The sequence below is a fragment of the Phoca vitulina genome, unplaced genomic scaffold (genome assembly GCF_004348235.1).
Source record: "Phoca vitulina isolate PV1807 unplaced genomic scaffold, GSC_HSeal_1.0 scaffold54, whole genome shotgun sequence".
Classification (NCBI taxonomy): Eukaryota; Metazoa; Chordata; class Mammalia; order Carnivora; family Phocidae; genus Phoca; species Phoca vitulina.
The window spans coordinates 7,925,780-7,938,724 of record NW_022589757.1 but is presented as its reverse complement, the minus strand read 5'-3'; the positions used below and the strand labels follow the sequence as shown (position 1 = coordinate 7,938,724).

The window sequence follows — 12,945 nt, the reverse complement described above, 5'->3', positions numbered from 1 at the left end:
CCAGAAGGGGAAAAAAAAAATCTTAAGAGAGCAATTGAAAAAAATGCATTTGTTGGCAGCAATTTCTATTTTTGATCAAATGCACAGTAAGTTCTGAGCTTATGAGCTATGGGAAGAAAAACCTTTGTGATAAATAATATATTTGATAATGAGCAGCAGGAGGAAAAAAATAGCTTTCATTTGAAGAGTTCAAAATGAAATGGAATAAGTATGGGAAGGGCATCTTCTGCATCATGGGTGGATATGGAGGTGAAAGATCCTTAATTGTTTTTCTTGTCCTCTTCGTGCCAGTCTATGGCATATCTTCTCAGACCTTTCTTAAATGTCAACTTTCAAAAGGGCTTAGCTCTCAGGCTCTATGGCACCAGGTGATTTACTTACATTATTTCATCTTTTTAAACTCAACAGATAGGCATGTACGAGTATGCCTTTTTTATTTATAAATAAGCTGAGATTCGGAAAGGTTAAATAACTCCCCCAGGGTCACAAAGATTAGCCAGCGCCAGAGTCAATGCAAATTAAAAAAACCAAAAAACCAAAAACCAAAAAACAAAAAACCAACACCCAAAACCAAAAAACCAAACCAAACCCAGGGATTTCAGAATAAAAGTCTAAAATAATTTTGAGAACAAACTGCTTTAAGCTCCTTCAGCATCTGGCTTTCTGGTGACCTAGACTCTGAGAGGAGTTTCAGCTTCCGGTTTTGGACCAAATAAAGCATCTATCCCATAGGAATATTAAGGCATCCATTAACTTTTTTTCCCCCTCCCCATTATCCCATTTGTCCCTGAAGACAAGCTAGGTGTTTGGTAAGTGCTAGAGAGTAAATTATTGCTCTAAATGGTGCTTCAGTGGCCTAATAAGGAAGCAGCTCCCACAGTGCCAATCTGTCGATAAGGGAATAATTAATGCATTCATCAAAGCAGATGGATTTCAGAGGAATTTGCATCCTGCTCTGGGTGCAGCATCAGTTTTTGCTAGAGTTTCCTGAGCTGGGCTTTGTGAATTCTTACCTGACACCCTCCTGCCCTGTTTTCTCTTCCTTCCTCCCTCCCTCCTGCAGTTCACCTTTTGCTTCAACTTTTCTTCCCCTTATTTTAGCCTGCAGCATGAGGCTAGGGCCGGTACAGAACGTGGGGAGTGAGGAAGGGGAAAAAACATGAAAAGGAACTGTTCTGTCCTCTGAATTGGCAGCGCCCTGGTCTGTGTGTTGTAATTATCGCTCCTCGGCCTTTGGGTTCGGAGGGAGAGTAGAGTAGCATTGCAAAGATCTGTTTACGTTCACCGTCCCACTCTCGAGGGCTGTGGGTTCCTCAAAGGCTGGCTCCGCGGTTGATTCCCTGTGCTATTTCCAGGGCGCAGGACGGTGTCTGGCACCAGGCAGATGTTCCTAGACGTTGGTAAGATGAATGAAAGGTGAGCAGGAAAGGCAAGGCCAGGAGGAGTACAGGGCGAGATAGGAGGAGGAGGAGAATGGGGCTGTGCGGAGCCCACGGGGAGAATCCGAAAGTACGAGTGAGAAGGAGAGAGAAATGCAAAAGGGGACGTCCCAACGGCTGGAACTGGGACGGAGCGACGGGGGTCAGGGAAGGCCCGAGTACGGGCCACAGGCGCGGAGTGGGGCGAGCCGACACGGTAAGGGCGAGACAAAGAGCAGCAGGCGAGGCTGGTCGTGGGAAGAACCGGGAAGACGGGGAGCCCTGGGCGCGGGGCTGGGGAGGGGCGCGCCGGGGCGGGGAGGGGCGGCGGCGCGGGCCGGGGGGGGCCGGGGGGGGCGGGGAGGGGCGGCGGGGGGGAGGAGGGGCGCGAGCGCCGCAAAGTTACTTGGCCTGCGCCCGCCCGGGTCCGCGTGCTGGCGGCGGGGCGGCGGGAGGGGCGAAGCGGGGCTCGGCGGCCTGAAACCCGAAACCTCCAGTCCGCGAGCGCGGCCGGGAGGAAGGAAGCGGCGGCGGCCGAGGCGGGAGGCGGCCGGGCCGGGGCCCTGAGCGGCGGCGGCGGCGGTGGCGGCGCGGTGAGCCGGGCGGGGGGGACGCGGGGCGGTGGCGGCGGCGCGCGGGCCGGGCCCGAGCGGGGCTGAGTTCCGGGCAGGGCGGGCGGGCGCGCGCGCGGGGGGTGGGGGGAGGGAGCCGGCGGGGAGGGTCTCGGCGCCCCTTCCCCCACGTCTCCCCGCCCCCACAGCGCTCTTCTTTCTCCGCGCCCCACGGCGGGTAGGGGCCGTGCTCCCGGCCGCGCTCCGCCAGCCGCGGGGGAGCGGGAGCTCTTTGTGGGAAGATCTTGGGGGCGCGTCCCTCCCCTGCGGCCAGGGGCTTCGGACAGGCCCTTCCCCCCGGCCCGCCCCATTTCTCCAGCGCCGCCCGCAGCCCCTTTTTCTAAGGCCCCCGGGCAGGGAGGACATCGGTGCATGCCCGGGACCCGGCTGATCGGGGCCGTGCTCCCTCGAGGCAAGGGGCTCACGCCGCGCTCGGGGACAGACGTGGGGGTGGGGGTGCAAAGCGGCCTCGCCCCTCGGCTGGAATCCGTGAGGACCAGGTAGGTGAGCCTCATCCTCCCAGTCGGGCTTAGGGCGCTGTCTGCCCGAGCCTGGGCGACAGGCGCGCCCAGAAGTCGCCGGGCCGACCCTGGCGCGGCGGAGTGGGCGCCTCCGCCCCTCATATCTGCCAGAGGGAGATTCGGTGAGCTTTGGGGGGACTTGGCCAGCCTTCTGAGCCAGAGCTTAACCCCGTGGCGCCTTCTGACAAAGGCAGGTGAGGTGAGAATGTCTGTTGGATGACCGGGATGCTCTGGTGCGCTTCCGAGAGGTCTGCTTTCCAGTAACCACACGGCCGTGCTTTGGCATCACTTTATAACACATCTCTGCGGCTGTTTTTGTTCGCTGTTGTTACCTTTCATCCGTTTTTGCAAAGTGCTTTCAAGAGCAGGTCATTTGATCCTCCTCACTGTGGAGTAGGGAGGTGGTGTGGTTTTGGAGGGAAAGATCCCTAGTGCCTTGATGTGTCCAATGGGGATAATGGTAACTTCGGGCAAGCCCATCTCAGTGTGCTGGAGGCTGGGGAGGACGCACATCCCCGGGCCTCCTCCCCAGCTGGCCAGCCTCCTCTCTCCCTGTGACCTGGCCCTGGAAATGAGCTGGGGAGAGCTCCTGCATGGGGAAATAAGTGGCTTTCCCTTAGGATCCATCCTGCCATGGAGACAGGTGAGGAGAGGCATTTCCCAGGCCCTCCAAGCAGAAAGAGGAGGTGGGAGGACCTCAGGTCACACAGACACGGGCTCTTCGTCCTCCTTTCTTTAACTGGGATTTGTGTCACCCATTTCCGTCACTTCTTCCAAAGCGCTCCTCTTTTCTTGTTCTAGTCCACACCTATCTTGCTTTGTACCTGAAAGGTGTTCATAAGCACTTTTCATATATACTTTTAAAAATTCCATTCACTTAGCCTGTGAATGCAATTAGCCTGTTTTAGAGATGGGAAAACAGACTCAAGAGAGGTAAGTACTCCGCCCAGGAGTCAAGATTGAACTCGGGTCTTTGGACTTGCAATGCTTTTCACACAGGCGGGTCCTTGAACTCAGGACTTCTCCCTGCCCCAAAGCTCTACCGCCGTGGCAGGGAGATTAGGGACCCCACAACAAGAGGCCTGCTTGGCATTTTAGAAACTAAATCCAAGGCCTCAGGTACTCATACCATTCTCTTTGTGTTGCAGCCCTGCGAGGTGGGAGTATCAGACGAAGGAGGACCGTGCGGTCAGAGGGGCTGAGCTCTTTGTTTGGGTTCCGTGGAAGGCAGAATGGGCTGAACTGGAACTGACCTAAATGTCCACCAAAGGAGGTACAATTCTGTGGTGTAAACTCTGCTGCTACCTGGGCCAGTCAGGAAGCCTTGTGTGCAGGAGGAGGGCAGGCAGGAGGGCTGGTGGCGGGGTGGGGTGGGGGGGGTTGCTGGCGGGGGGACTGGAGGGAGGGGGGGCTGGGAGCATGCCTCCCTATAAAGAGACAGGTGCAGGTACAACAGTGCTCCAGCACGTTGTTGCTTGACCTGAATTTGTGGGGGGGGGGGGGGAGCTATAAATTTTTATGGGAAAAAAAATCTCATGTTTTTAAAGTTGGCAACTAATTCAAAACAGTTTTCAAAATGGGCAGGGCCACCAAATTATGTGTGCAGGCTGATTGTTGCCTGCAGACTGCTAGCTTGCAACCTCTGGGTTAGACCTTAGGAGGCACTTGTCATTCTGAGATGCAATAAAGCATGACTGGAAGGGAGGAGTGGTGTCTTCTAGCTGTTTTTCTTTGAGAACAAAAAACATCAACAAAACTGGAGATAGCTATCGGTGCTGCCTGGAGTTTGGAGGAAGGGTTGACTTCATGACTCAGGCCTTCATTCATTCAGCCAGTGCTAATCTCATCTGATTCTAGTCTTCCACCAGAAGAATGCTTACAACCGGGTGGTATCTTTCCCTTGGCCAGTTACGCGCCCAGCAGGCATTCAGGGCAGATCTGTTCAGGGAAGCTGGGAGCATAAAGGAAGGCGTTTTCTATGTGAGCTGGGGTGAAACAGGAGGAGGCACATCAGATTTGTTTGGGTTTGGTTTTTACTCAAGTAGCAGGTGAGAGAGCACTGCATCAGGAGCACTGTCTGAAGTCAGGCAGCCTGCACCCACCTCTGCCATTTATAAACCTGTGACCTGGGATAAATAATGCAAAGCATGCTTAGAATGTACTAACTTTTTAAAAAAATATGAATTATTATAAAAGATTTTTTAAAAATAGAAAAATGTATAGGAAAATAAAATTCCCTCCACTTCTCTTTCATTCCCTCTCCTCACCTGAGAGGGAACCACTGTAAGTATAGTATTTTCTAGGTCTTCTTCAGCGCCTGAGTGTATGTCAACCAAGTCTGGAAGTACAGGCGACTATGCAATACATAGTTTATTGATACTACACTATAAAACATGATAAAAATATTATCTGCCTTTCCAACTTTAGGACCAGCCTTAATATATTGAATATGCTTTTAAAAATACATAAATGGGGCTCATATATTATTGTGTGCTCTCTGACTTACTTTCTTGACTTAAAAATGGGACTTGGATGTCTTCCAATATCAAAAACATCGGGGCGCCTGACTGGCTCAGTTGGTGGAGCATGTGACTCTTGATCTCGAGATCATGAGTTCAAGCCCCACATTAGGTGTAGAGATTACTTAAAAATAAATAAATAAATAAAGAGGCGCCTGGGTGGCTCAGCCGGTTGAGGTCTGCCTTCGGCTCAGGTCATGATTTTAGGGTCCTGGGATCGAGCCCCGAGTCGGGCTCCCTGCTTAGCAGGGAGTCTGCTTCTCCCTCTCCCTCTGCCCCTCCCTCCTGCTTGTTCCCTCTCTCTCTTTCTCAAATAAGTGAAATCTTTAAAAGACAAAAAAGAACAAAGAATATAGATCTACTCCATTCTTTTTAATGGCTGCATAGTATTTCATAGTATAGATTCACCATAATTCATTTAAACAATCCCCTATTTATGGGCCCTTAGATTGATTCCAACTTTCTCACTTACACATAATGCTGTAGTGAACACACATCTCTGAGAGTATTTCTGGATAAAACTTATTCCTACCAGTGAAGCTGGTGAGCCGAAGGGTATGTTATTTTAAGGGGCGCCTGAGTGGCTCATTCACTGAGCATCTGCCTTCGGCTCAGGTCATGATCCTGGGGTCCTGGGATTGAGCCCCAGGTTGGGCTCCCTGCTCAATGGGGAGTCTGCTTCTCCCTCTCTCTCTGCCCTCCCCCCAGCTTGTGCTCTCTCTCTCTCGCTCACTCTCTCTCAAATAAATAAAATCTTAAAACACACACACACACACACACACAAAAACCCCATTTATTTAAGCAGGGGTGCCTGGGTGGCGTCTGTCTGCCTTCGGCTCGGGTCATGATCCCAGGGTCCTGGGATCGAGCCCCACATCGGGCTTCCTGCTCTGCGGGGAGTCTGCTTCTCCCTCTTCCTCTGCCCCTGCTTGTGTGCTTTCTCTCTTACTCTCTCTCAAATAAGTAAATAAAATCTTTTAAAAAATTATTTAAGGAGAATTCCCTTTGTTTATTGTGATCTGGGATTGTGCAGAAAAAAAGATTGAATTTATTTACTTAGGTTTACTTGTTTGGGAATAGGTCGTATTTGGGGATGGGTAGTATATATGAAGCACAACATTCAAAGGGTGTGAAAGGTAACACCTCCCTCCTACCTCAGCCCTCTATTTATTTCCCTTTTTGGATGCAACTAATTTTTCCAGTTTTTGTGTATTCACCTAGAGATAGTCTGTGCGTCTGTAGGCAAATAAAATGTGTCTTCTGTTTTCTCCCTCTAAATATGGTAGCATACCATTCTGCTACCCTATTCTGCTTATGGAGTTTTAAAAAATTAGCCTACATCTTAGAGACCATTCCCAATCAAAGTACTATGCATTTTAGGTTCTCCCAAGTTTACGCTTAAAAAAAAAAAAAAAAAAGTTAATCAATTTACACTCCTCCAAATTGTCCCATGAAATCCTTTTCCAGTTTTTCTGTTGAGTTGTTTGATTTCATCAATTCTTGAGGCTCTTTCTAAATTCTGGAATTTAATTCTTTTCTTGTTAATAAATCAGATCTCTTGCCTTTTATGTTTTCTTCCCCAGCTTTGCTTACTGTGATGTGCAGAAGTGATGACTTTTTACGTGGCTGAATCTGTATCACTTTTCTGTGGGCCTCAAGTTTTCTGTCCTGCTTAGGAAGCCCTCTCCTGTCTCAAGATTAACCATTCTTATATTTTCTCTTTCCTCTCCATTCTTTCTTTGCTTTTTTTCATTTAAAAATATTTTACATTATTGGGGCGCCTGGGTGGCTCAGTCAGTTAAGCATCTGCCTTTGGATCAGGTCATGATCCCAGGGTCCTGGGACTGAGTCCCGCATCAAGCTCCCTGCTCAACGGGGAGCCTGCTTCTCCCTCTGCCTGCCACTCCACCTTCTTGTGTTCTCTCTCTCTCTGTCAAATAAATAAAATCTTAAAAAAAATTTTACATTGCTGTTTCTTTTCTTCTGCCTTTTTCCACGTTCCCTGCTCTCGGACAACAGGGAAGGCAGGGTTTGAATTTGTCTGTGAGCCTCGTTAGGCAATGTGGGATCTCTATTTTCTTTCATTTTTAGAGGGACTTTTTTCATCAAGTCTTGAGGATGAGTTCTCCCCTGGGTGGGAGAAGAGGGAGAAGGGGCATTCTCAGTGGACATTGCTGTGCCAAATCACAAAACTGGAGAACAGCCCTGGGTGTTTAGAGAGCCACAGTGGAGGGGCTTGCAAATGAGCAGGTGGGTGAGCCTGGCAGGGTATGACCAGGCTGGTTAGGAGTCGATCGTCCAGCAACTCTGGGGAGGAGTGGGGGAGGCCAAAGGTGAGAAGATGAGATAGAAATGTCTGGTAGTCATTGAGGAGAAAGATGGGGAGGCTGCCAGCAAGGGTAATGGCAGTGACCATGAAGTTTTGAGTTAGAATTTAGGGATGCACTAGATGTCTGTGATAAGGAATGGAACCGACCGACCAACACTGATTGCTTCACATACAGCATCTCATAGAAACAAGCAAGTCCATATGAAAATCCAAGGCTCAGATATGTTCATTCATCTCCCCAAGGTCACACACTCAGAAAATGGCAGTCGGGGTCTTAGCCCCATCAGGATTACCTGGCAAGAATGCTCTCTGATGTCCTGGGTTTCTGTCTTGAGTGATTTGGGCGGGGGGTGATGCTTTTTCTAGGGTGGTGAAAAACACGAAGACTAGCATATTGAGATGGTAGAAGCATTGATGATGAATTCCATTTTGCACATGTTCTGGCTGAGGTGCCGGGTGTGATAGGTGGGAGAAAACATCTGCTGGGGGGGCAGATATGAATCTGGAGCTCCAAAGGGTTGTCCGGGATCTGGATGGAGATTTTGGAGTCATCACTGTTCAAGTGGGTATAGAGAGTGCACAGAGAGAGATGCTAGGTATCAAGTGGGACTCTTCCTTTTCCAAGGGGTAGAAAATCCAGTTCACATTGGCTGAAGCAGAAAGGAAAGTTACTGGCTCCCATCCCTAAAAAGCTCAGGAGCGTGTCTGGCTTCAGGCATGGGTTCCAGGTTCAAACGATTCTATCGGGACTCATTTTCTTAGCTGCTCTTGTCTCAGGCTCTCCCCTCGAGATGGCTAGGGGAGGCTGCAGGTTCAAATCCAGGGGGAGAGGGGAGCCGTCTTTCCCCCGCCACCCCAGCAGCAGGCCCTCCCGTCTCATAAACTGAGTGGGTCAGAGGGAGTTGGAATGTGCTGGTTGGCGAGGAATGAATCATGTGTCCTATCCATGAAGGTGCACGGACTGCAGGTCTGGAAAGGGTGACTCTCCAGAGGAAACTGGGGGACAGCTCCCAGAGCAAAGGGATGTAGAGGAGAGAAACGGTTTCCTCTGTAGATGGGAGAGGGAGAAGTAGCGCAGCAGGGGCCCCTTGGGGAGCAGCCGTGCTGACAGCAGGAGAGCTCCAGGTAAGCAAGACTGGCAAGGAATGAAGGAGGGAGAGGCAGGGGAGAGCCGCAGCGGGGGGGCCACGCAGAGGGGGTCTCAGAAGAAAATGAAGTTGGTCAGGGGCATCAGGTGCTGCCGGGAGCTCAAGGAAGAGCACGTTGGATTTGGTGAGGAGGTCATCCTTGCTCGAAGCAAGGACAGTCATTTATTTTACACCTGACTGGGACTGCCTTCTAGAGGCTCAACTTCCTATCCCAGCCAGGCCTGGGGCTGACCAGGAAGGGCCAAGGTGTAGGGAGGGCAGTCAGGATATCTGGGCTCTACCAGTAATTACGTGTGTGGCTAAGTAACTCACTTAACTCTTTGGGCTTCAGTTTCATGGTCTGTAAGATAACACAGCTATGCTGAGTTGCTCCTGGGGCTTCAAGAGCCCTGAAATGTTGGCGATTTAGGAATCTGATCACTTCAAACCCCCTCGTTAACCCTCATTAACCCTGGTCCAAGCTTTTCAGCTACCACTTGGGCTACAGCAGCCACCTCCTAGCTGGTGTCCCTGCCGCTGCGCTCCCCCTACGTGCGCTCTTGACCCAGCCGCAGAGTGACCCTTTTAAAACATGTCAACCATTTTGCTCCAGGGGCCTCTGTCACGCATGGGCTCTTATCCACACTCCTCACCATGTCCTGGTGCCCTTTGTGAAGTCATCTGCCCCTGACTCTAGGTGGTCTGCTGTTCCCCTTTCTTCCACTTCTCCCCAGCGTTATCACCATTCTGCCTCAGGGCCTTTGCACAGGCTTTTCCCTTGGCCTGAAATTCCTTTGCATTGTTTTCTGCTCCGATCAAATGTCACCTGGGAGAGATCTCCTGACTACCCACACTCCCCACCCACCCATTCCTTCTCCTTTCACCCTGCTGAATCTTTCTTCATGGTATCTACCACTATCTGGAATTATTTTGTATATTTGGTGCCTACTTGTTTACTGTCCATGTCCCCTCCCCCATGAGTGTGAGCTCCAGGAGAGGAGAGATTTTGGTACCTCGCTCAGAGCTGTGTCCCAGTGGCTTGGCACAAAGTAGGTATTCAGGAAACCTTTTTTAGGGGTAGCCGAGTGAGGGATGGGAAGGGGGAAGCCCGGAGTCTCCAGGAACCAGTGGCAGTGTGGTAAGGCGGGGAGGGGATGACACCCTTTATTCCTCAGGGCTTTCTATGATGGCATCTCTCTCAGATACGATCATCAGAAAAAAAAGGATTCAGAAGTGATATTACTTTAAAACATTGAAAAATAACATTTTCAATTTTAGCAATATGAGTTTAATTCATTTGCTGGGCTCTAGGAGGATAATGAATAAAACAAATAGTTTAGGGTAGAAACCAATTAACATAATAGCATTGTTTATCTTGTGATAGAAGTAGTCTTAGTCTTATTCCCAGCATAGTTTCCATCTCTTCTTTTCTTCTTGGAGCACATGTGTGTGTATGTTTTATGGAGGGAGTTGTTTTACTTTCCTTCGATCTGTTTGTTAAGTATATACAGTAAAAAGTAGAATGAACTACAGTGCTCCTATATAACAGGATTTCTCAGCCTCCACACTGCTGACATTTTGGGCTGGATAATTTGTTGTGCGGGGCTGTCCTGTGCATCATGGGTGTTTAGCAGTGGCCTTGGCCTTACATGACGGTGCTGTCCCCTGAGATGTGACAACTAAAAATGTCCCTGGGCATTTCCAGAGACTCCTCCCTGGGGTGGGCGAGGGGAGGCAGAAGCTCCCTTCCTTTGAGAACCACTGATGTAGAATATTGGGGACTGGGGTAGTGATTGGGTTTGATTGTGATCTAAAGTCTTCTGCACGGACATTTTCAGACCTTCCCCAGCCATCCTGATACTGCTTACCTTAAAAAAGGTGAGATTTGCTCTTTCAGGGTAGGGGTGGTGTGCATGGAACATCAACCTCATCGCGGGTGGAGGTGTATTTCCCCGTCAGCCGGTCCGCTGAGTGCCCGCCACCCCCACTGGGCAGGAGGCCCGCCTTGCTGGTCACTGAAGCGGCTCACTTCTCGGCAGGAGCCCTTTCCTGGGGTGACCAAACAGTGAGGTTCAAGTCCTGGAGCCCTGGGCCCCTCATGGAGTCCCAGATGCTTCCATCTGCGGTCCCTTGCTGTGCATTCTTTCTCTTCTGTGTCATCCACTGAAGTCGTCGAATGAAATCTCTTTGGCTTTTGGGATGGCTGGGTGGCTCAGTAGGTCGAGCATCTGCCTTTGGCTCAGGTCATGATCCCGGGGTCCTGGGATCGAGTCCCGCATTGGGCTCCTTGCTTCATGGGGAGTCTGCTTCTCCCTCTACCTGCCTCTCCCCCTGCTTGTGCGTGCTCTCTCTCTCTGTGTCTCTCTCTCTCTGACAAATAAATAAAATTGAAAAAAAAAAAAAGAAATCTCTTTGGCTTTTGTTAAAATTTGAAGGGGAAACGAAGAATGGAGTTTTCTTTTCATGTCTTATATATCTTAAACATTTTTTTGAGTTTATCCTCTGACAACCACTCACCTACCTGCTTTCACACGCTTCCTTGTAAATTCCCTTTTTTCTGTTACGAAATGACCCCACCATAACTCTACTTACTGTCCATCAGCATACAGAGTTATTACAGTATTACAGACTGTATTTCCTATGCCATACATCACATCCCTATGACTTACTTACTTCGTAACGAGAAGTTTATGCCTCTTCATCCCCTTCACCAGTTACCCCCACAGCTCTACCCGCCCTGTGTCTGTGAGTCTGTTTCTGTTTTGTTTTTTAGATTCCACATGTAAGTGAAATTTTGTGTTGTCTTTCTCTGACTTACTTCATGTAGATAATATCCCCTAGGTCCATCCATGTTGTCTCAAATGGCAAGATTTCATTGTTTTGTATGGCTGAGGAATATTCCGTAGTGTATATACCACATCTTCTTTCCATTCGTCTATGGATGGACACTTGGGTTGTTTCCATATCTTGTCAATTGTAAATAATGCTGCAGTGAACATAGGGGTGCATATTTCTCTCTGAATTGGTGTTTTCATTTTCTTCAGATAAATATCCCAAAGCAGAATTGCTGGATCGTGTGGTAGTAGTCATACTATTTTAATTTTTTGAGAAACCTCTACTGTTTTCCATGGTGGCTGCACCAACTTGCATTCCCACCAACAGTGTGCAGAGGTTCCTCTTACTCCACATCCTAGCCAACACTTGTATTTTTGTCTTTTTTTTTTTTTTTTAAGATTTTATTTATTCATTTGAGAGAGAGAGAGAGCATGAGCAGAGGGGAGAGGCAGAGGGAGAGGGAGAAGCAGACTCCCCACTGAGCAAGGAGCCTGACATAGGACTTGATCCCAGGACCCTGAGATCACGACCTAAACTGAAGGCAGATGCTTAACCATCTGAGCCACCCAGGTGTCCCTATGTTCTTTCTTTCTTTTTCTTTTCTTTCTTTTTTTGATACAAGCCAGTGTGACAGGTGTGAGGTGATATCTCACTGCAGTTTTGATTTGTATTTCTTTGATGGTAAGTGATGATGAGCATATTTTCATGTGCCCATTGGCCATCTGCATTTTGTTTTCAGAAAAATGTCTATTCAAGTCCTTTGCCCATTTTTAAATCAGGTTGTTTGGTTTTTTTGATATTAAGTTGTGTTTACATATTTTGGATATTAACCCCTTAATGATTTGCAAATATCTTTTTTCATTCAGTAGGTTGCTTTTGTGTTTTGTTGATGGTCTCCTTTGCTGTGCAGAAGCTTTTTTGATGTATTCCCACGTACTTAACTTGATGCACCTGGTTTAAAAAGATACTGCTTAGACCAGTGTGAAAGAGCTTAGTGCCTGTGTTTTCTTCGAGGAGTTTTATGTTTCAGTTCTTAGATTTACATCCTTAATCCATTTTGAGTTAATTTTTGTGTACAGTGTCAGAAAGTGGTCCAGTTTATTCTTTTGCATGTTGCTGTCCAGTTTTCCCAGCATCATTTATTGAAGAGACTGCTTTTTTCTCCATTGTATGTTCTTGTCTCCTCTGTGATAGATTAATTGACCATATATGTGAAGGTTTATTTCTGGGCTTTCTATTCTTTTTTTTTAGAAAGCAAGAGTGGGGGGAGGGGCAGAGGGAGAGGGAGAGAGAGAATCTTAAGCAGGCTCCACGCTGAGCATGGAGCTCAGCTTGGGGCTTGATCTCATGACCCTGAAGTCATGAGCTGAAATCAAGAGTTGGATGCTTAACTGACTGAGCCACCCAGGCTCCCCTGGGCTCTCTATTCTGTTCCACTGATCTATGTGTTTGTTTTCATACCAGTCCATACTGTTTTGATTATTGTACTTTGTGGTATAGTTTGAAATCAGGGAGATTGATGCTTTCAGCTTTCTTCTTTCTCAAGATTTCTTTGGCTGTTTGGGGTCTTTTGTGGTCCCATACA

The 12,945-nt window shown here is 48.7% G+C and overlaps 1 protein-coding gene across 4 annotated transcripts in view; it reads left to right on the top strand.

The window, feature by feature from the left end:
- Positions 1–1,263: 1,263 nt before the first annotated feature.
- GPR161 (G protein-coupled receptor 161) overlaps positions 1,264–12,945 on the top strand; it is a 48,311-nt gene continuing 36,629 nt past the window's right edge. The window contains exons 1-2 of one of the 4 annotated variants that reach the window (XM_032389475.1): positions 1,264–1,416; positions 3,699–3,823. In XM_032389475.1, coding sequence (XP_032245366.1) covers positions 3,808–3,823 — 16 coding nt within the window. In that variant the 5' untranslated portion in view covers positions 1,264–1,416; positions 3,699–3,807. Of the gene's footprint in view, positions 1,417–1,550; positions 1,636–1,971; positions 2,012–2,203; positions 2,530–3,698; positions 3,824–12,945 lie in introns of those variants that run through there. The other 3 variants (XM_032389476.1, XM_032389477.1, XM_032389474.1) reach the window with 3 other exon arrangements.